General features: G+C 37.6%; 1 protein-coding gene across 3 annotated transcripts in view; it reads left to right on the top strand.

Moving 5' to 3' along the window:
* Window positions 1–23,580, top strand: part of RECK (reversion inducing cysteine rich protein with kazal motifs) — a 64,477-nt gene that overhangs the window by 9,262 nt on the left and 31,635 nt on the right. Inside the window, exons 3-8 of one of the 3 annotated variants that reach the window (XM_072327715.1) lie at window positions 1,441–1,515; window positions 5,395–5,431; window positions 14,839–14,924; window positions 20,022–20,069; window positions 21,055–21,121; window positions 22,731–22,783. In XM_072327715.1, coding sequence (XP_072183816.1) covers window positions 1,441–1,515; window positions 5,395–5,431; window positions 14,839–14,924; window positions 20,022–20,069; window positions 21,055–21,121; window positions 22,731–22,783 — 366 coding nt within the window. The remainder of the gene's footprint in view (window positions 1–1,440; window positions 1,516–5,394; window positions 5,432–14,838; window positions 14,925–20,021; window positions 20,070–21,054; window positions 21,122–22,730; window positions 22,784–23,580) is intronic. The other 2 variants (XM_072327712.1, XM_072327713.1) reach the window with 2 other exon arrangements.

Raw genomic sequence — 23,580 nt, 5'->3', positions numbered from 1 at the left:
TCAGTGCCTTATGAAAGGGAGTGGTTGTCAATGACCTATTGATAATGCTGTTGCTAATGAGGATTAGTATGGTGTTATCTTTCAGCGCTGCATGGGTGCACTGCTAACTCACGTTCAACTTGCCATCAACCTGAACCTCAACACCCTTCTCTGCAAAGCTGTTCTTTAGCTAGTGAGCACCCAGCCTGTACTGTTGCATAGGATTTTTCTGTTCCAGCTATAAGATTCCGTATTTGCATTGGAACCTCCTGAATTTCCTTTCAGCTCATTACTACACTGACTGACCTCATTACTCATTGAAACCAATCTGAATAGCAGCTCCGCTCCCTGCTGTATTAATGACAGCTCTCAGTTTAGAACCATCTGTATACTTCATGAGGGTTATTTCTGTAAAGTGATTAAACAGTGTTGGTGTAATTGCTGCTGTGTATCACTTCTAAGTTGCCAGCACCTAGATAATTGAACTGCTGGCTACTAATTTTTGAGGCCTGCCGTCTGGGCAGTTTGTCATCCACCATACAGTCCTCGCATCTCATCCACATTTCACTGATTTGGCTGTAAAATACTGAAAGAGACCATGTAAAAACCTTTTTAATGTAAGGATAAGCAACACACACAGTTTTTCACTTCCCTACTGAATTGGTCTTTTTCTTATGGGAATCTGTCAGGCTAAATTTGCTGTAGGTGTGTGCCTGTGCTGAATGTTGTGATTGTTGCTGGTCACCTTTCTTGTACTTCAGGTGCCCTGATGTGGCTTCCAGGAGGATTTACTCCACAATCTTTGTGTGGTGAGCAGCCTCTATTTCCACAAATTATCTTTGTTGCCTTTCTTATGGATATGAAGTTTACCTTTTTTCCAGTCGTTGGGAACTTTGTCTGATTGCCATAATTGTTCAAAAGTGATAGTATGCTGCCTTGCAATGATAGTAGCCACCTTTTCACATCCCGTGAACTTCTGGATGATCAGTTTGATTAGATGATGCTTGATCTTGCTCTACTGTTTATTTGCCTTTGTTTATTTTGACAGCATCTTTACCTTCCGTTCATGTTTATTCCATAATAGTAGCTTTTTTTTTTTTTTTTTTTTTTTTTTTTCCCTTCTGGAAGGAGTTAGTTGCCTGAGGTCATGCAAGAAGTTTAGTTAAGTAAACAGAGTTGTATGATACATTAAGCATAATTTCTTTATGTTTTTCACACTGCCAATTTTATAGAAACTTCCAGATGTGTTTTAGGAAAAAATTCTAAAACTAAAAATTCCTCCTTCACAGAAGTATTTGGATGGCTATAAATATATAAGAGAAAATCTTCAATGCGTATTCTTTACATGCTGACTATTAGCAGAAGTTGTCTAAAAGGTAGACAGTAGTGAAACTAAAAACGGAAGACATCAATTGATATTCAGTGTGTGGTTACAATTTCTATGTGTTTTGATTCTTACAGATTTTGTCTTCTAAGAGTGATTCTCGTTTAAAACATTTACTGCAGCGGGCACCTGAATATTGTCCAGAATCAATGGTAAGGCTTGTTAGATTTTTTAAAAAGACAACAAAAACCACTAATCTTATATCAACACAGTTTTGCTTACAAAAGGAAAATTTCAAATTAGCTTGCAGAGTTACTTTCTATCTGAGTTTTGAACCTGTGAATGTTTTCAAGAGTTTTCTTTGCTACAAAGGCTAGAAGAGTTCTTAAATTGAGATTTGATCCTCATAGTAAAAACCTGTTTACTGTGTTACTTGGTGGTCATTTAAACGATGAAATGGAATGAAAACCTATCTGATGTTATGAAAACTTGTACTGTGTGATTGTCATTTAGAAGTTAATAGCAGTGACTGATGAGCGAAAACACGTGATCCAGTTTGTATGGGGCAAAACTGTCAGGTCTTGGTTATACGAAGGCATGGACATCTGCATAGCTGCTCTGAATGGTCTGTTCTGACAACCTGAAAAAGGGCTTTTGTTGAATCATGGTTTCCTAAAAGTTCTGCAGTGTATTAAAAATGTACGTATATATCTACTTCCTATCTCTGTGGTGGAAATGATCTTACATATGAAGAGATGAGTGCTAGCACTGATGTTACCATTAGAGAAGACTCTAGAATTAATTTATAATATCTCAACTTGTTTGTTTTTAAAAAGATTTTATTTCTGTCATGTAATTTTTGTTACTTCTAAATGGTATCAATGCTGTTTCCATCTAGTAGGAGTGGTAAATCTGAGCCTGTCATTTTGCAGGATTCTTCCCATAATGTGCTTATAGATCCCTTCCTCCTGTGCCTCAAAAATATGTTTCTCAAGGCTTGGTTTCTGTGGATCACCAGCTCTAAAACCTTGGGAAATTGTAGACATCTGATGGCATGAGTAAAATCAGTGGTAGGATAACATATCAAAGTGGCATGTAGCTTTGGTACTGTTTGGTACTTTTTTTTCTTGCTCTCTAATGGTGAGAATGTGATTTGTCTGTATGGTAGATACTAGATTTTTAGAAGACAGTACCAGAGAGTATATGAAATAGGAAAATGATTGAAGCAATGAGGCTCGTGAAGGGCTTGGAGAATCAGCCCTACGAGGAGAGGCTAAGGAAGCTTGGGCTGTTTAGTCTGGGGAAAAGGAGGCTGAGGGGAGACCTTATCGCACTCTTCCAATTCCTGAAAGGTTCTTACAGTGAGAGTGGGGCAGGTCTCTTCTCACTAGTGACATGTGACAGGACGAGGGGAAATGGCCTCAAGTTGCGCCAGGGCAAGTTCAGGTTGGATATTAGGAAGAACTTCTTTACAGAAAGGGTAGTTAGGTACTGGAATAGGCTCCCCAGGGAGGTGGTTGAATCGCCATCCCTGGATGTGTTTAAGAGCTGTTTGGATGTGGTACTCAGGGATATGATTTAGCAGAGGTTTTTTTAGAGATGGGGTACTGGTTAGGCTGCGGTTGGACTTGATGATCTTCAAGGTTTTTTCCAACCTGGGTAATTCTATGATTCTATGATTATATATATATATATATATATATATATATAAACTCCCAATTACCATCTTTATAGATGGTAAGTTTGTTATCTAGTGTGTATCTTAAATTAATGTTGCTACACTAGTAATATTTTTAAACATTTTTAAAGACTTCTACTTATGAAGTAGTTGACAGTTCATCTTAGTGCCATATTTGCTGCTTTCAGATAACACTCCGCTTTCCTGGAAAGTTGTTCTAGTGACTTTCCACAGAAGAGTACATAGATTGTAAATGTAATCAATTGGTCTGTTTTCTGGCATACTGATTGCAGACACTGTCTCTACTCTTTCAGGTAATATAAGAGTTTTGCCCGATACTAAGTGATACTTTAATTGCCAAAATGAGATACTACTATTTTTTTTTCATGAAATAAAGGAAATCTGTTGAACCAAAGGAGCAGAACTAGTAGAAGTGGCAGCTCTAATGTTTTCCTTTTGAGCTGACTTTGCCTCTTTGTAAACTCCCACAGACAGAGAAGATAGTTTTAGTACATTAGATACAGATTGATTCTAAGTTTGGAAAGTCGGTAATTCCTGTGATGACAAAGTCATTACATGACAATACAGGTTGCTTGTGTGGTTTAATTGAACTTTTCTCCTCAGAAATGTTTAATGCTGTTTCATTTAAAGCCCCTTTAAGACTTCTAATTTGCTTTTGAATGCTGCAGAATTTTCCTCTTATTTCACCTGTTTAGGCTTTTCCCAGTGCTTGTTCAAAAAGGTTTGATTTCAGTTAGATTGCACTAAAATACATCCCCAAAACTGAACACAGTATTTGAGGTTCAGCCTCAGCAGCGCTGAATACTTGAGTTCTTACCTTAGACTGAATCCTTCTTCTACTGCCTAAACCTTGTTATTCCAGGACATTTGTAAATTTTGTTGAGTGAGTATCATAATCTTTGTGAGTATATGTACTTGTATCATTTTTGATTAGAATGCAGTAAAATCATGTTGACTAAGCATTGTAAGATTTCAGTTGTTGGACATTAATCATCAAACATATACTATAGGGAAAATTCCATACCTTTTATCTTTTCTGCATTTTACTACAGCACACCCACTGTTATTTACTTCCTTCTGACAATGTAAATTACCATAGAATTGGTTGGAAAAGACCTCTAAGATCATCTAACTGTCAACCCATCAACACCAGGCCCACCAATTAATGTTCCTCAGTGCCACTCTTTCCTTTGAAACCTCCAGGGACAGTGACTCCACCACTTCTCTGGATAGCCTGTTCCAATGCTTGAGCACTCTTCCAGAGAAGTTTTCCTAAAATCTATCCTGAACCTCCCCTTGCACAACTTAAGACCATTGCCTCTCATTCTGTCACTGTTACCTGGTAGAAGAAACCTATATTCGCCTTGCTACAACCTCCTTTCAGGTAGGTGTAGAGAGTGATATGGTTTCCCCTGAGCTTTCTCTTCTCCAGACTAAATAATCGCACTTCCTTCTGCTCCGTAAGGCTTCTGCTCCAGACACTTCACCAGCTTCATTGCCCTTCTTTGGATAATCTCCAGGGCCTCTGTGTCTTTCTTGTAATGAGGGGCCCAAAACTGAACACAGTACTTGAGGTGCAGCCTCACCAGTGCTGAGTACCTAAATTCTTACCTTAGGTTGAATCCTTCCTCTAACTACCTGCAATAGAATGGCATCTGACCTGAGAGTTCTCTTATGTTAGCCCTACAGTAAAGAATTCCCTATAATCATTTCAGCCAAGTAGTCTTGTTAATACTAGTAATGAGGGAGATGAGGACAAAGAAATCTTTATTTTTATTGTTTTTCCGTTGGGCTGTGGGGAAACACCACAGATCTGTATTTTAACCTTTCCTGTTAGTAAGCTTAACTTTTAGAACTCTCTTCCATACATCTGGCTCTCCATGAAGCTGCCTGTATCTGGGGTACTTTAAAACCTCTTTGTTTTGTTTTTTGTTTGTTTGTTTTGTTTTGTTTTAGTATGGTTTGGTTTTGTTGCTGTTTAGAAGAAAAAAACAAACAGGAATCTACTGGAAAGGAGTGGTATGGTAACAGTTTTCTTAACAGGTCTTGATCCTAGATAAGCTTTTTTTCTTTTAAAACAGCGACTAGTTTTCTAAATACTGATGGGAAAAGTTGACTGTCTAGCTTAGGTGATATCATAAGAGTATGTTCTCCACCTTCAAAAATGCTGCTACTGATTAGGTACTCTGTAGATGACAATGTTCTTTTCAAAGCAGGTGAGTGGTACATAGCTTGTATAACTTCTTCCTAGAAGAAAGTGTAGATACAAATATTCCATTGGAATAATTCTTTTAGAACACAAGGATAAATTACTGAAAATGTTATTTTGTGTATATTAAAAGCACTTTTATTCTGTAGACTGATTACTGCTTTTTTGTATTTTAATTTTCAGGGAGAAGTTTGGGGTTGTATAAATTCTTCTTTGCCAGGTAAGAAATACTAGTTTACTATTCAGTTGTGATGCTTTTTCCCTAGACCTGTTTACAGTGTTCTGACTGCCACTTTGCACCTGTAGGTTTCATGATGGCTTAACTTTCTTTAGGCTTCTGTTGCAAACTGTGTTTTGATTCTAGTTTCTTTTAGTCTACACGGGGTTATCTAAGCATCTTCTTAAAATGCTTTTCTTTTCCTAGTTGGAAAATATTTAATATGTCTTTTTGTGATTAAATGGCTATGCTTCTGTGATCCACCTAGGAAATAACAGGGAATTCCTTTCCTTTAAAGGTTTTCAATTATTTGTAGTTTGAATATACCTTAACCCAATGTATAAAATCATGGGTTGTTGCAACTTTGATGTAACTGCAGTATCATTGTGGGGAGGGGAGGAAATAAAAGAGTAATAGGGAGGAAAGAGTAAGAACCGGACAAAAATAATTTAAGGTATGCAGATGCTAAGATCATGAACCATATTGCTTGGTAAACACAGATTTGGGAAGTTAAAGCATTGATTGAAAGATGAGACTGTTATGTTAAAAGGAGAGGACAAAAGTAGATGAATGTGGATTTAACTAGTGCTGTTGTATTTATGTGTTATTCTCAAAGGTTTAAGTGAAACTAGCATGTTATTGGTTGAAAAAGTGGCACTAAGTAAAGAGGAGGATATAGCAGTTTTAGATCTATTCAGATTTCTGCCACTGTTTCAGAGGCAAATCTAAGTCACATGCAGAGAGATTTGCCGCCTTAGTATAAGTGAAACTGGTAAAACACATAATTTCTTAAAGAGCTGTAGTAATTTTGTCTCACCTAAGAACTCTTTAGTTGCTTCTGGTGTGCCTCACCAGGAGTACTCTCTCAATTTGGGGAACACAAGATAAGGAGAACATAGAACTATTTTGAGAGCATCCAAAGGAGCATTTTGAAGGTGGTGAAGTGTCTAGAGGGCAGGACATATGAGAAGCAACTGAAGTCACTTAGTTTGTTCAGCCCAGAGAAGAAGAGACTGAGGGGAGACCTCATCACTACGTGTGTCTCGCTCACGAGGGGAGCAGAGGGACAGACACTGATCTCTTCTCTGGTGACAGTGACAGAGCCCAAGGGAATGGCATGGAGATGCATCAGGGGAGGGTCAGGCTGGGTCAGAGAAAAGTTCTTGACCTAGGGGTGACTGGGCACATTGGAACAGAATCCCCAGGGCAGTGATCACAGTCCTAAGCCTACCAGAGTTAAAGAAGCATGTAGACAATGTTCTCAGAAATACAGCCTGAATTTTGGGTTGTCTTTTGTTGAGCAATGAGTTGGGCACAATCCTCTTGGATCCTTTCCAACCCACATATCCTGTGGGTCTACAATATTATAATACCTAGATTTCATTGTAGCTTAACACATACAATTGAGTGGTAATGATTTTGCTCTATGTACACAACGTACATTTTAGTTTGAAATTGAGGTTTGTGTAACCACTTCTTAATTGTCTTTCTGGGCTATCTGGACTGATGTGAGACCACTTCAGTTTCTATATGGTAGGATTTTATTATCCTCTAACATACAGGGAGAAGCTCTTTCCTTGGTAGTGATAAAAATTGTTCTCTTTTTTGTAACATCCTCATAGACAAACTGGTAAATGTGGATTAGATAAGTGGACAGTGAAGATGGATAGAAAACTGGCTCAAAAGTTTATTATCAGTGTTACAAAGTCTTCCTGGAGGCCAGGACCAAGGGGTCAATACTAGTTTTAACATTTTCATTAATGATGGTACAGTGTGCACCCTCAGCATGTTTGCAGATGATACAAAATGGGAAGGAGTGTTGATAGGTCAGTTAGTTGTTCTCTACAATAATGATGTCCTCATGTTGGGCAACATTTTTGAGAAAGGGAAGAAAATAATTCATATCCTTCTAAAAGCTGGTTTTGTCATAATGCAACGTAAGGTCAGGAGACCTTGACAGGGGATCCAATGCTTAGGAATAAAATAGCAAGATGGATGTTATTAGATCACAATGGATGTGATCAATAAAATAACTGTTACATCTCAACCAGCTTACAAAAGGAAACAGTCTTTCTTGGGTGTTGTAGGCTTCTGGAGGACGCATATTCTGGATTACAGTCTGATTGTAAACCCTGTCTATCAGGTGACCCAGAAGAAAAATGCTTTAACACAGGGCCCTGAGGAACAGCAAGCCTTTGAACAAATTAAACTGGAGATAGCTCATGCAGTAGTCCTCAGGCCTACTTGGAAGGACAAGGTGGAAAAAACATGCTCTACACTGCAGCCAGGGAGAATGGTCACACTTGGAGCCTCTGACAGACTCAAGGTTGACTCCTAGGGTTTTGGACTCAAAGATACGGGGGATCTGAGCTTTGCTATGCTGCAACTGAAAAGGAGATTAGCAGCATATGAAGTTGTCTGCTTGTGCTGGGCTGGATGTTCCCCTCCACACTTTATGCAACTAATGCTACATGGAATAAATGGATCACACTGATCACACAGTGGGCTTGGATTGGGAATCCCAGTCATCTCAGAATCTTAGAATTGATTATAGACTGGGTTAAAGGCAAAGAATTTGGAGTATCATCGGGACAAGAGGTGATATGCTGAAGAGGCTTCAGTGCACAATGAACTGCCAGACAATGCGAAGAAATAGATCGTGTTCAGTGATGGGTTCTGTTGCATTATGGAAAAGCTTTGGAGGTGGAAGGCTGCTGTATGGTGTCCTACATGACAAGCTGCAGAAGCTTCTGAAGGAAAGGGTGAATCGAACCAATTTGCAGAAGTGGCATCCAGCATCCAGCTGGCTTTAGACATTGCTAAACAGGATAAATGGCTCGACTTCTGCATGGACTCCTGGATGGTGGCAAATTCCCAAAGGGGGTGATTACAGCAATGAAAGCAGAACAACTGGCAGCACAGAGGCAAACATGTATGGGCTGTTGCACTGAGGAAAGATATTGCTGCCCTGGTAGAGAATATGGCTGTAAAGGTAGGTCACATAGGCGATCACAGTGCAAAGAGTCATGCCACTGAAGAATAGCAAAACAACCAGCAGGTGGATTGAGTGGGTCAGGTGGATCTGGACTGGCAACATAAGGGTGAAGTATTTCTGTCAGTGGGCCTATAACAGTTCAGGCCATCAAGGAAGAGATGCAACATTTAATGGGCTTGAGATCGAGGGATGCCATTGCACAGCTTATCCATGAGTGTAAAACATATGCTGTAGTTAAGTGAGCCAAGTGGATAAAATCTCTTTGGTATGGGAGATGATGGCAGAAATATTAATAGGGGAGGAGGCTTGGCACATGGATTACACTCCCACAAACTCACCATGGCAAACGCCAGGTGCTTACAATGGTGGAAGCAACCACCACATGGCTGGAAACATATCTTGTGCCTCATGCTACTGACTGAAATACTGTCCTTTGTCTTGAGAGGTATGTCTTCTGGCAGCATGGTACCCCAGGAAGAATTGAGTTGACGATAAGACTGATTTCCAAAACAATCTTATAACCACCTGTGCCGAAGAGTGCTGCACTGAGTGGGTATATCACAATCCCTGTCATGCATCAGCCTCTGGAAAAACTGAGTGGTATAACAGAGTGTTAAAGATTACACTGAGAGCAATGCTGTCACATTCAAATGTTGGGACACATTTTGCAAAAGTTACCTGCTTAGTCAACAGTTGGGGATCTGCCTGCTGAGCTGATCCATCCTGATCAAACCTCCAACAGACTGTAGAAGGGGATAAAGTCCTGATGGTCGGAAGGATCGTGAGGCCCCGCTTTCACGGTCTGTATTCGTCCTGAAAATCAAGATCAAGCGAGCTTTTGCCCTTCTGCTCCATGGGAGGTTTCTGGCCTCCCTGAGCTCGCCTTAGGACACCTGCGTTACGCTTTGACTGGTGTACCGCCCCAGTCAAACTCCCCACCTGACGCTGTCCCCGTCAGACTGGGCATGACAGTCAGGTTTATTCTTGTCTTGGACAAAGGCAATACTATTTATGGGACTGCTTTTGCTCAAGGACCTGAGTGCTTTCAGTGGGTAGGTGCAGAAGGATAGGGATGTCTGTTGTGTACATCAAGGTGATTTGGTTTTGGGTGAGAACAGCCAATAATGTAAATTGTATGATGCTAAATGGTTACATATTACTGCGTGTCATCATTACTGTGTTTATTATATACCTCGTTCATAGTAGCAAAGTGAGAACTATCCCGGTTAAAGAAGAATAACCCCAGAGGAACCAAACTAACTTCTTCATGCAGTAACCCAAAACTATGAATCATCCCTCCTGCACTGAAAGACTACTTTGACAGATGAAGCTTGAAGTTATGAGTGGAATGAGTGCCATGAACCACTGTACATGAATGGCCCATAGACTATGGGAATATTATGCAAGTGTATATGTATCAAAAAGCAAGATAGATGATGGTAATTAGTTAGGATGTTTACAAACTGTGGGACCTCAGCATGGTTTAAATGGCATGGAATAAGGTATAGACATTGTTTTAGTTTCAGTTGGGATGCATTTTTTCTTCAGAGTTTCTGATATAATGCTAGAATTAGCCAGGATAGATGGCTTAAGCTAGCCAGAGGGATATTCCATACCATATGACATCATGCAAAATGAATTTTGAAGAGAGAGGGAGTTCATTTCACTTTCTTCTGCTACTTGGGGGGCTAACTGGACATTGGTCAGGAGGTGGTGAGCAATTGCTTGTGCCTTGCTTCTTGTATACATTCAAAGTTGAATTACTGTATGTATAGCAATAACTATTATCCTTTTCCTTTTCTCTATCTTAGTAAAGAGTTTTATCTCATCCCAAGAGTTCTCTGGTTTTTATGTTTGTGGGGTTTTTTGTTTGTTTGTTTTTTGTTTGTTTATTTAAATTTTCTCTCCCATCTCACTGGGAAGGAGGGAAATGAGCAGCTATGTGGTACTCAGCCACCCACCAGGTTAAACCACAACCGTGTTCTATTAACTTTCTTTTATAGCTTATCCTCAAAAAACAAAACTATGTTGTGTTTTATTGTCCTTGCCAGTACAGTATTACAAGCTTCAAAACAGTACTAAATGTTAAGAAACTTCAGGTTAAGAAAAATATATTTTCTGAGGGTAAATACTAATTAGTATTTTAATAGAAGATTTCTATTTAAAAACTGTGAGTCCCTTGATGTTTGTTTATGAAAACTAATGGACCTACAATATGTTAATTAATTGGCATTTAAATAAGAAATTAAAATTTCTTTGTTATTCTGCATACGTTATATTATTGAAGAAACTAGTTGAAAATTGGAAGGCAGCAGGGGTGGGTCAGCTACCATAATTCTAGATGACTATGCTTTGATTTTCTCTTTCTCATTTTCTGTAAGCATACTGTAGAAGACTTCTCCAGAGACAACAAAATGCTGACTTGATCTTTTTTGTGCCACATGAAAACTATGAATATGATGAGCCTAGTTGTTTTTCAGTTTCTCCTTTTCCCATCTTCCTTTTTAATCTTTCCTCTTGTTTCTTGGGAACCACTGTGATCCATTTTCTCTTAAATTTTCAGAGCATGTGTGATTGGTTTCATCATAAAATACATGCATCAGAGATCACATTCTATGTTTTCACTTCTGTGCAACTTTTATTCTTTGTTTCTGATTTGAATACTCTTGTGGATGCTATAATAGAACATTTTTAATAAGGAAGAAAAATGTATGTGTTTTTATTCATCTCAGTAATGTAGTGTGGCATCTGGAAACTTCTTTGAAAGGAGATCTTTGACAAGAGAATGCATCATACAGCATGTAGTTGTATACGTTTTGATACACTGGGTAAATGTGGCCCTGTAACTAGTGAAAAATATGCAACCTTGCTTTCCCTTTTCATACAAGAATTTGAGAACAGGTTTCAAGATTGAAAAGAAATAATAATAATAATAATTATCAATTTGCTTGCAACTCCATTTTCAGTCAACATAAATACATTACCTGTCAGTTTTCCAACGGAATGTACAGAGTTGCAGTCAGATATTCAGCTGAAAATTTTGAACGTGTCTTTTTACTAGACTTTAATAAGAGCTCTCTTAGCAGAGAAAAGTATCCCTTGCTTCCCAATCACACCTTATTCATGTAATCGCTTTTTGGCAGTATGCATATTTATGAACAATTATTGTCGAGGATGAAGCACAAAAAAAGAGTAAAATTTCTTCAAAAATCTCTAATGAACACCTTGAGAATGCCTTAAGAATTGCAGCCCCTTCTTTCAAACCAGCCTGATGCATTGGTTTCACAAAAATGGCCAGCTATCACACTAGTTCTATGGTTTTGCTGAGGGCTACTCCAAAAGTAATGCCTCCAATTTTATTATTTTGGCCCTTAATGTTTGTTGGAGGTGTGTGTCAATGATATGGCACTGGAGGTTGAATCTTCCTGCCAGTATTCAGTTACATCCTGTTGCTGTGCAAGAGATAGCAGCAGAGAGTCAGTCTGACAAAATGACATCTGACATGAAAGTGTATATGATGCATAGGTGTGTTCCTTCGTGCAGGAGAAAAAAAAAAGATATCCACTGACATTCATCAGTGTTTACTGAACATTTTTTGAGGCCAGAGGGTGGATGTGAACACAATGAGGCAGTTAGTGGTGCGTTTCAGCAGTGGTATCAGTGACAGTGGGTCAGCTCCATTGGTGCAGACTCCTATGAGCATGGCATACAGCCTCTTGTTCATTGCTGGAAAAAATGCACAGCTAATGGTGGTGACTGTACTGAAAAACAGTGCTTTGTAGCTGAGGATGTGCTCTATCAAGAGAATTACTGTGCTTATTTTAGCTATTGTAGTTTCCATTAAAATAGATAGGAGACATTACTTTTGAAACAACGTATGTATACGTGACCTAAGGCAATTGCTTTTCACTGAGTGTAGACTAGGCAAGTCAGAATGTTGGACACCCATAAGAAATATAGTCTTCAGTCAATTAATTGTGCACTGAAGCTGCATTTTTGTTAAGAAATGCTTGTACTTCAATTATCTTGATTAGAAAATTAATGTTTAAATGTTAAAGTTGATATTTTAAAATTGCAGTGCAGTAGTTTATGAACACGTGCCATGGCTTCTTTTTCCACAAGCTTGTGTGATAGGCTGAAATATCATGAGGGCCACTTCCCAAGAAAATGTAACCATGGCCAAAGCTTACCGGCTTTCCTAATTTGGCATGCAAGTTTGCTTCATTCTTTTAGCAGAGTTCTTTAAAGGTATTTCTAAAAAAACACTGTCTCTGTCTTGCACAAGATAGGGATGTTTGTTGGGTCTATTTTGTTTCTGTCTTGTTTTGTTTTGTCTCAGCTATGATTATTTACTGGTTGATTTATTCAGTGGTGACATTGCCACTAAAACTGTACAGAAATTTATCATACTTCTTCTCTAGCATGTAGCTATTGCAATGGTTATTGCAAGTTCTTTTCTGAAAAACTTGTTTTTATATTGCACATGATATTTAATATTTTTTAATTTATTTTTTTTTCCTTACATGAACCTTTGAGTATAAATCCCACTGAATTATTGTTTTGATTAAAAGGAATTTTTGTATAACAGCTCCACATAAAAAAAAGTGCTGAAACAACTAGCTGCTATGTTGTCATAGAATCATTAAGGTTGGAAAAGGCCACTAAGATCATTTAGTCCAGTCTAGTTATTTATAAGCCTAAAGCAGAATGTAGAAAGTAATATTTTTTTATTTTTTTTTCACCTAATGGATGTGTTGTTAAATGTATTTGCATGACTTCAGTGTGGACATGCAGTTACTTTTGGAACTAGTTTAAAATAATGCATCAACTGAGAATTGTTGAGCATTGTTTCTAAAATGGTGATGTATACACAACAATAATGTCCTTAATACTTTCCGAATTAATTCTTAGTCTCTGAAAAATAAAATCCTTACCCCACCTGTGGGTGTTTAGGGTGACCTGATGTCATGGTTTTATAATTTTGCTATCAGTATTCCACATCATAACACCATGGAAAATGTGAATAATTTTACCGAATGTTCAGCTCACAGAAGAAGACATCACGGTCAGGATCCCAGAGGACATCACGGTCAGGGATAAGTCACGGGACAAGGACACTATATAATCTCACTCCCAGGCTGGAATCTCTCTCTTGAATCTTGAGCATGGGGGAGCATTCCAGCCGTTTCACCTAGAGTTTACAGTAGGCCTCTCGGTTTTGGGACTCACTCTCCTATTTTGCTTGATTCATTAGCCTTAATTTCAATTAATTTGTATTATATTGTGTTATCCTCTATTTCGATATAGTATTTAGTAAATAAGTGTGCCTCCTTAGATTGTTGCCGCTTTCCCTTTTTTCCTTTCCTTTTTGGGCCAGCTGCCCCCCTGTCATGGGTGCAGGTAGATTTTCAGTTAACCCGTGACACCTGAGTTTGCAGTTGTTTATGGCCTTTGCTTCTGCTTTCAGCTGAGCTGAATTGGAAACTTGAGCCTTAGATGCTGAGCAGAAGTAAAGAGATAAAGAGGACAGTCTTCAAAATGATGGTCAAATCACTTGTCCACTGTGCATCAACAAGGTCTGGCACATAAGGATGATGTAGTGCCTCTTCATGCTGACAACAGTAAAGCTGTTCTTCACCTTTGCCTCTTCTTCCTTTCCACTCAAATACACTATGCTGCTACCATGTTTATGCCAAGTGTTAATGTTCTAATTTGCATTGAAAATATATATTTTTTAATTTTCTGGGAAGTGTTAATTTAGCTAAAGATTTTGACTTTTCTTTATAAATTTCCTTATTGCATAATTCTCTTTACTGTGTAACTTCATCATAATTGTAGAAAATGAGACTAGCAAATTAAATAGAAAAAGTTTGAATGGAAGATGGAAAACGTTGAAGGCAGTTGTGGATATTAATGCATGTTATTAAGGTAAAGAAACTACAGACAAAACTCGAAGAAAAAGTAAGAATGATATTCTGTGTTAAGGAGAATTATAGAAAAGTGTAGTGCTGTTGAAGCCAATAAGAGGATTTGTCAGAACATGCAGTTTTGCTTCTTTTATAACTTTTTTTTTTTTCGTTTTCTTTTGGAGTGTATTTCATATTAGGTAAGAACAAACTGATATTTCCAGTAAATGCATAAAATGATTTGGATAAAACACCTTAAAAGTCAGTGTATAGAATGTACCTAATTGACAAATTTCAAATTTATTAAGTTCATGGATTTGCTTTTCTTTTCTTGCTCAAAGTTGATTTGGAAACATTTAAATTCTAATTTAAATAATCTGTAAGTAGACTTCTTGAACAGGAACAGGACTATCATACCTGAAAAGTAGCCTACTTATGGTGAAGGAAGGAAAAACTATAGCACAGGTTCTCTTGCTACTGTAACATGGACTGTAATTTTATTTTTAAAGGAGTTCTGAAGAAGTCTGATGGTTGGGTTGGTTTAGGTTGCTGTGAGCTAGCTATTGCTGTGGAATGTCGGCAAGCATGTAAACAGGTAAGGCTTTCTAACTGTGTGTTTTTTTCTGTTATTAATGTCAAATGACTCAGTGTTGAATTCACTCGTGTTACTGTTTGTGATTTACAGGCTTAAGAAATTTTTAATATGAAAATTAAACTATCACACAGATTTCTTACAATCAGAAAATATGTGAAACTACCTAGGAAGTGCTAGGATGATAAAGCATCACCAACCAAATTTTAAGAAGCAAAGCAGGGAATTTACATTCTTTAAGTGAGTTTTCAACAATAACAACAAAAAAGTAAAACTTAAATTCTGCTGAGACGGAAACCTAGTTAAAAAAAAGAAAAGAAAGAAACTGCTTTTTTTTTTTTTTTTTTTTTTTTTCTTTTTGTTGTGGGTGGTGGTGGTTTTGTGGAATTTTTTGTGTGTTTGTGATTTCAACCATTCCAGAGGATTGAGCTTATGGCTGCTTGCCAAGAAAGACTTCATGACCCTGAAGTTTGAAGAGCTTGGTTGTTAGCATTTCCGTGGAGAGAATTTGCTCTTCTAATGAGTGATGCGTTGCATGTACATGTGTAAGAAAACATGCAGCTACGCTCCAGGATGAGTTTTCTAGTTTACAAGATCTGTTGTTTGTTGTCTAACGTACTCAGGACTCATAGCAATCTCTTAGCACTGGGAAGGTGGCAGAAGGCAATCATTTGATTTTGACTCAATTCATTATAATCAGGTGAATTAAGAAGTGTTCAGATCCTTCAGGTAAAGTGTTTTTTCTCATACTGAGACCTAATATTTATAAATTTGAAGGTTTTGTTGTTTTTTACATACAATCTGCAAATGATTAAAGGAAGGAATTAGGTAACAGTTAATATCTTTCCTTTTGGTAGCGTAGGTGGTAACAAATTAATGTTTAATGCCTACCGATATGTTTTGACCTGAGCATGATCATTAAGATCACGAACACTTAGAAAAAGTATCATTAATAGTTAATCATAATAGATTTACATTGGGATTCAGTAAGAAGCTGAATTTCAGTGTATGTCAAGTGTCTCGTTCCTCTGTATAACAAATGCTTACTGCTATGACATGCTAGCCTGCAGCTGTTAGGTAGTTACTTGTTGTTTTTTGTGTTTTATTTATTTCTCTATGTATGGCATTTTTATATGTAAATATTCATACAGTTTCTATTTTGTGCCCGCCTATTCCTAGGACTGCTACACATATTAAAATCTAGTACTATGCATGTTCTGTGTTAATTTGGGGTTCTAGTAAGAGGTCTTAGGTGATTGTATCCAGGCAAAATGTTGCATGTTACAGAAGCCAGGTGCCACATATATAGTCAGAAGCCTATTTACAAATGGGTATTGGTGTTGACGAGGTTTTCGGTTTGTGTTTTGACCTTGTTATGGTGCCTATTATCAGCCCTACCATGGTACAGTTTACCTCCTACTTACAACTGGTGGAATGTTGAGTCTGCACTTTAGGCTCTTGAAGTCCTTTTTATCTAGAAACAAAAGTTTTCCCAGGTGAATAGTTCTGCTGAGACATTTAAATTAATTGCCAAAAGCCCTGAATTTATTGACAGGTATCAGTTTTCCCCTTTGTAGTTAACTACTAACTACTTCCATATACTTTCCATATATGTTTTGATGCATCTTCTACAGAGTCCTATACTGCTTGTAACTACTGATATACTGATGAATCCTTCTAGAAGTGAAGCTAAACATCCTTCCAGGGACCATTCTAGCAAGACTGGACCTAGTACCAACCACTAGGGAGCACCACTAGCAACAGGCCTGCAATTAGACTCCGTGTCATTGATCACAACCATCTGAGCTCTGCCACTCAGGCAGTTCTCACACTACCTCACTGTCAATTCATCCGTCCCACACTTCCAAAGCTTGACTATGAGGATAATATGGGAGACAATGTCAGAAGCCTTGATGAAGTTAAAGTACACAGTATCTACTGCTATCTTCCCATCTATCCAGCTGGTCATGACATCATAAAAGGTTACCACGTTGGTCATGCCTGATTTCCCCTTGGTGGATCCATGTTGGCTACTACTGATAACCTTCTCTGCCACCTGCTTGGAGATGACATGCAGAATAAGTTTTTCCCTTGCCTTCCCAAGGATGATGATGAGACTGACTGGCCTGTAGTTTCTCAGGTCTTCCTTCTTGCCCTTTTTGAGGACTGGAGTGACACTGGATGTTCTCCAGTCTTCAGGTATCTCTCCCCTTTTTCATGACCTTTGAAGGATGATAGTGGTTGAGCAGTCCCTTCTGCCAGTTCCCTCAGCACTCAAAGGTGTGTCCCATTGGGTCCCATGGATTTGTGCGTGTTGAGTTTGCTTGGATGATCTCTGACCAGCATCTTGGGTCTAGGATTCCCAAGGGTCAGTCTTAGAAGTAAAGACTGAAGCAAAGAAGGTGTTAAGTAACTGTTTTCTCTGTGTCTTCTGTTACCAGGGCACCCACCTTATTCAGCAGTCACTCTTCTTGCTGGCCTGGTTTATTCCCTAGGTGCTCACAGTAGTATGAGGCATTTTGGAACCCACCTCTCAAGTCCTACAGTTGAACATTCTCCTCACTATATTCAGTCAGTGTTTTCCAGACAGGTAGAGACCATTCCTTTTTAACAGGTCATAATCTTCATAGAAAGTCCAATTTTAGAATTATAGAATCACCAAGACCTAAAAGATCATCCAGTCCAACCATTCACCTCCCGCTAAACCATGTCCCTCAACACAACATCCAGTCTTTCCTTGAACACCCCCAGGGTCGGTGACTCCACCACCTCCCAGGGCAGTCCATTCCAGTGCCTGACCATCCTTTCTGAGAAGTAATACTTCCTGATGTCCAGCCTGAATCTCCCTTACCACAGCTCGAAACCATTCCCTCTAGTTCTATCACTAATGACACGAGAGAAAAGGCCGACCCCCAGCTCACTACAACGTCCCTTCAGGTAGTTATAGAGAGCAATAAGGTCTCCCCTGAGCCTCCTCTTCTCCAGGCTGAACATTCCCAGCACGTTCAGCCTCTCCTCATATGGCCTGTGCTCCAGAACTGTGTTTAGTTTCATAAAAACTAAAACCCTCACACAGGCACCAGCCATGTAGCCAGAATTCATATGCATTTTATGTCTGCTTCTGGCTTTTCTCTACTGACAAAATTGAAGAGAAGGTAACTTGGGTTAGCAGTGTTCTTCACTTGCACTCTTAGGGCTTCATAGAAAAAGACCTACAAGACCATCCAGTCCAACCATCCACCTATCACCAACAGTTCTCACTAAAACATGTACTTCAACACAACGTCTGAATGTTTCTTTTGCACCACCGCAGTCAGCGACTCCACAAGCTTCCTGGGCAGCCCATTCTAGCCCCTGACCACTCTTTTGGAAAAGTAGTATTTCCAAACATCCAGCTTGAATCTCTTCAGCACAGTTGGAAGCTATTCCCTCTATTCCTATCACTGGTTACATGAGAGAAGAGACTGAGTTGCAGCTCATTACAACTTCACTTCCGGTAGTTATAGAGAGCAAAAAGGTCTCCCCTGAGCTGCCTCTTTTCTGGACTCAACAATCCCAGCTCCCTCAGCCACTCTTCATCAGACTTGTGCTCCAGACCCCTCACCATCTTCATTGCTGTTCTCTGGATGTGCTCCTGGGCGTCTTTCTTGCAGTGAGGTGCACACAATTGAACGCATTACTTGAGATGCCACCTCACCAGTGCTGAGTACAGAGGAATGATCACTTCCCTGCTCTGGCAGCCATCTTATCACTACAGAAACTCAAGCGTGAGTGCTGGGTTATTGGGATGTTGTAACCATGGCACTTGGCAAACTGAGATAACAAGTTCAGTTTTTCTTTGCATACTGGAGGTATGTGATTGCTGATGTGCTCTGTTTTGTTGTTTCATAGCAGTAATGTATTTACTACATCTGTAGAGATTCCAGAGCCCTCTTTACTTTCGTTACAATAAGCATAATTTCTTGATTTCTTTTTTTTTTTTTTTTTTTTTTTTTTTTTTTTTGACATCTCTGAATGAAAGTTTTTACTTTAAAGTAGCACATAGTGGAAGACAGCATGTAAGGTGGCCATTGAAGTTTCATGGTACAGTGAGGAAAAGAGAAATAGTAGACAAATATAACTGTAGTTCCAAAAGTATTTTCGTTCTTCTGAAAAGAAATGCGTCTGTACCCAAATACATATCATAGCAAAGTTTTCAAATTTATTCTAATGTTTAATTCTTTTCCAGATCTTTCATTTATGGTTGTGTCCTGTGGAACTTAATCTAATTTTAAGATTACTGTGTCATTTCTGTTTGTTCTCAGCATCAAATGATGTGTTGTTTGATTGTAGACCCTGCTGTCTCCATATCTTGCTATAACTTGTACTGACTCTGGTTGATACAATTCACATGATTTTCATTTAAGCTAAAATAGACATGCTTTGGCAAAACATTAAGCATAATGGTGAAGTAACTGGATGTAAATATTGATTCTTAAAACTTAAGTGTGTTTTGCAGGCATTTTGAAGGTGATATATAGGGCAGACCTACAGGAAAAAAAGAAAAAAAAAAAAGCTGATCTGTACTTCAAAAGGGTTTTTTGTTGTTTGTTTGGTTGGTTTGTTTTTTTTTGTTTTTGTTTTTTGTTTTTTGTTGGTTTTTTTTTTTTGCAAATTGCTTTTACAGTAGCAATTGTAGAACTTCATGTTCTAGAGGGAGAAGAAAGGAACAAAACGGATTAATGTCACTGAACATACAAAATGAAGAAAACTGATGCACGGGCTCTTCCATTTCCTTGGTTTTTCCAGTATTCTGCTCTGTCTGACAAACCTTTGATGAAAACTAAGTTGCTTTGTCTGTGCTTCCAGTATCGACTAACTTGATGCAGAAATAAGTGTTTGGGGGTTTTAATCAAATGTAATGTAGACAGTGTTGTGGCTTCTACTTTTTTTTTTTTTTTTCTTAAAGCTTTAAATGGGTTCTTCAGTTTCCTAAAAAGGAGCATTTAAATAGATCTTGTATCCATAGTTAGTTTAGTTAACATAAAGTTAGAATTATTTTTATTTTGCAACATGGTTTTATTGGTTTCTGCTTCAAACTAAGACATTTTTTGTTTTCAGGCTTCTTCAAAGAATGATATTTTAAAAGTCTGTAGAAAGGAATATGAGGTATGTATGTATTTACATGCATATATATCTTATTAAGTCATTTGTTATATAAATAATGAGGGAAAGTTCAGTCTTATAGTAGCATTTCTGGATACATCCATCTGAATGTAAATTAGCTCTCTGCAATTACTGTAAAAGTACAGTTGCTTTCTGTAAAGAAAAAATGGCTTTTTTTTTTTTTTTAAGACATATCTTAATTTGAATGAAAAAGGTACAGCTTTCAAAATGGAGATACGGATTCTAAAATTGTTTCATAGGAGTTCTAATGAAAGTAGGCATATATTGTGAGCATTCATTGTCAGCAATGTTTTGAATTCTAGAATGGTGTATCTAGTTTAAAAATTTCTAAAAAATAAAGAGAATAAATACAGGAAAGAATAAGCCTTTATATAGCCTATCCTTATTCAAAATTAATAATTTTTGCCAATGTCAGTAAAAGTGTGGATGCCAGCACTTATTTATACTGTTCTACCTTTAAAATTAATCATTAGAATATTTTTCAGAAATGTGCAAACGAAGATTTATATTATTTTCATAGAATTTTGTAGAAATGTTAGTTTGCTAGGACTTTTCAATGTCTCTTAATTTAAAAAACAGAATTCTCCTTCTCCCACCTTTTCATCCCCTTTCATCCTGCCTGCGGTCCTGAATTAGACAGTCCTCTGTTAATTCTGCTCACATTGAATGGTATCACACAGTTCTTTTTGATTTGGGAAGAAACATAGCAGGTTTGTTGTTTTCCAGAAAACATTAAATTCCTTGTTTGATTTTCCTTTGGTCTTTCTACCTAATCAGTCTAGAGTATTTTCCTAGATTCTTCTCCATTGAAGTTACTATCATTTATTGTCTCAAAAATTATTTTTCATTGTAAGCAGTTCTGTCTTTTCTGATGCTGTAATATGCTATACTGTCAACATCTGTAAGCTTCCCCTCTATTATGCTGGTCTGTTTCCTTCTTTTTTTCTGCATTTCTGCATTGCTGTAGGAGGTTGGCCAATATGTGTTGAAGGAGAACGGGAGAGGAAAGGTAAGAGAAAAAAGAACACTTACAAAATAGTGATAGTCATCTTACTTACTTTTCTTAGTCCCTTTTTCCAGTTCTTGTCTGGAATTGGGGATGAAAATGGGATGTTGCTATTATTGCACAGAAAACCTTAACTCTTTCTATCTGTGCAGTGTTTTAAAAGACTAGGAAAGGCAGCAAAATGACAGGAGGAGAAATCAAATTTTCTGGTTGATGAAGGAGGAAATAACTTTCTAATGAGCACTAGGATTGGTAGGCACAGATACTATTTCAGGGATAGAAATGAAATTGTCTGATATGGTAGATCCTACTTTTTTTTTTTTTTTTTTTTTTTTTTTGGTATGAAAATAGATTTTCCATATGTATCTAGGCTTTATGGATAGTCATGAAAAATAGTATTTGCTATGCTTTCAAGAGGCTTATTGCATGTATAAAATTCAAGGCAGTTTTGCACAAGGTATGAGATTTGAAACGCTGCTTCTAGAGGGAACCTACCCTCCCTTTTCCCCTCCTTTCTGTTTGTTTATTTTGAAATAGTTGCTTAGTGAATGTTGCATGGTCATTGTGAAGTCTGCTGAGTAGCTTCCGTGTCTTTGGCTAGTTTGTATACTTTACTTTAGTTTGTATACTACTTGAATACTTTGTATTCAGTTGAGTTTATTGGGGAAAAAATGAATGACTGGGAGGTGAGTGGCTAATTAAAACACTAGGTGACTAGATCAGAAACAGCTTGTGAATCATGTTAAATGCAGTGTTTTATGTATTGTGTTTGCCTTTTTGTTTAAGAAGCCATGACTCATTAAAAGTAAGGATCCATTTTGAGTGTTTATTGAGAACTAGTTATGGAGGTGTTGAATATGATAAAGACATAACATGTAGGTAAGAGCTAGCTGAATTAAGAATGTAGAAGTTGAATTATCTTCTTGTAAAATCTCTCATAGCTTACTAACTGTTGTATCTCCTATACTCGCATAAGGATTTCAGAGAATTTGCACAAGGTGCTTACAGTAGTTAACCAAACATTGCATAGTACTTTTTAGTAGCATTTTGAGAGTAGGAAAACAACTCCTTTAGTTTACCTTCAGCTTCCCACTAAGTTAGTGAGCGCACAGAGTGAGATAAGTCTTCAAGAGTAAGGCACAGGGTTCAGAGCAGTGAAGACAGGAGAAAAAAAAAAAAAAGAAATCTCCAAATGGGAGTTGTCAGAAAGTTAGAAGTTGCTAAGCAGAGTCTAAAGTTGTGCAAGAAGTGAATCACTTTATCACCAGTGTGCCAACTTTTCATAAGATTAACTGAAAATGCTTTTATTGATTGTGGTTACTCTTAGTAAAGTTTGTGATTCTTGTCATTCAGAGATTATGTGCTTTTTAGAAATTTCTTTGTGGCATAATAAGCTGTTCGTTCTTGGAAGCTTTTAAAGCATACCCTATGAAGCATGTTCTATTTGCAAGAGGCACTGCATGCAGAAATTTTATTTAAAAAAAAAAAAAAAAAGCACATGTTACTTGATTGTGTATTATTTGGCTTCTTTTGAAAGATGTTATTGCGGAATTCCTTTTTCCCATCTTCTGCTTCTCAGACACTCATTTTTGTCCTCTTCCTTTTCTCTCTAGCTCTGTGCACCTCTTATCTTTTATTTTTCACTACTACCAGCTTTCTACTGTCTTGTTCATCTTTATCTAAAAAGAAGGTAGGTGATAATCAAAGAAAGAAGGAGGAAGTGGGTTGTATGGATTGTGTGTAGGGTTTTAGGATTTGATATGTCCTGTTTTTAAAAGTTTTGTGTGAAGATTCATTTTTTTGAAAAGGCTACGTGGGATGCATGCTTGAAAAAGTAGCAAAGTAATATATAGTGCTTGAAGTAAGTTGTGAATAGTTTATTATCATATTTAAGATGCTAATGACATAGAAAAGATTACAGAATGGTTTTAATGAATTCCTAAAAATGCAGCTGTGTGTGGCCTCTGGAAGCACAGCGTCATTCAAGAATTTGCAGCAGACTTGACCTCTGTATATTACACGTTGTAGCTAATAATAATGGGATCTTTGGGAGCTTTTTGTTACTGTTCTGCGCAGTTCAAAGAAAGTTGATGGAAAACCCAGTGTTCTTGCCAAAACTTGAATTCCAGTGATTATGTTCTACCTTGCCAGGCTTTTTCTTTGTTCTTTCTTTCTTTTTTAATTATTTAACACAAATGAGGAAAACCTTGGTCTTAATTGTTACTTTTTGGAAGGTTTGGGTTTTTTTTGTTGTTTTTTTTTTTTGTTTGTTTGTTTGTTTTTTTAAATCTGAACAATTGTGCACCATAATCTGAAATTCCAGTTTACTCCACTAAGCCTTAGTATGTTACCTTCTGACTTTAAATCCTTTTGGTTAAATTCTGAGATTAAATTAGGAGGAGGGAAGATGAACAGAATTTCAACAAGTTTTTTTTACATGGTTAGTATGCCCAAGACAGTAGTACTGAACTTATTTTTTCATGGGTT

The sequence above is a fragment of the Excalfactoria chinensis genome, chromosome 2, assembly GCF_039878825.1.
Source record: "Excalfactoria chinensis isolate bCotChi1 chromosome 2, bCotChi1.hap2, whole genome shotgun sequence".
NCBI classification, from domain to species: Eukaryota; Metazoa; Chordata; class Aves; order Galliformes; family Phasianidae; genus Excalfactoria; species Excalfactoria chinensis.
The sequence above is the reverse complement of the archived record's forward strand: the minus strand, read 5'-3'. Positions and strand labels throughout refer to the sequence as shown.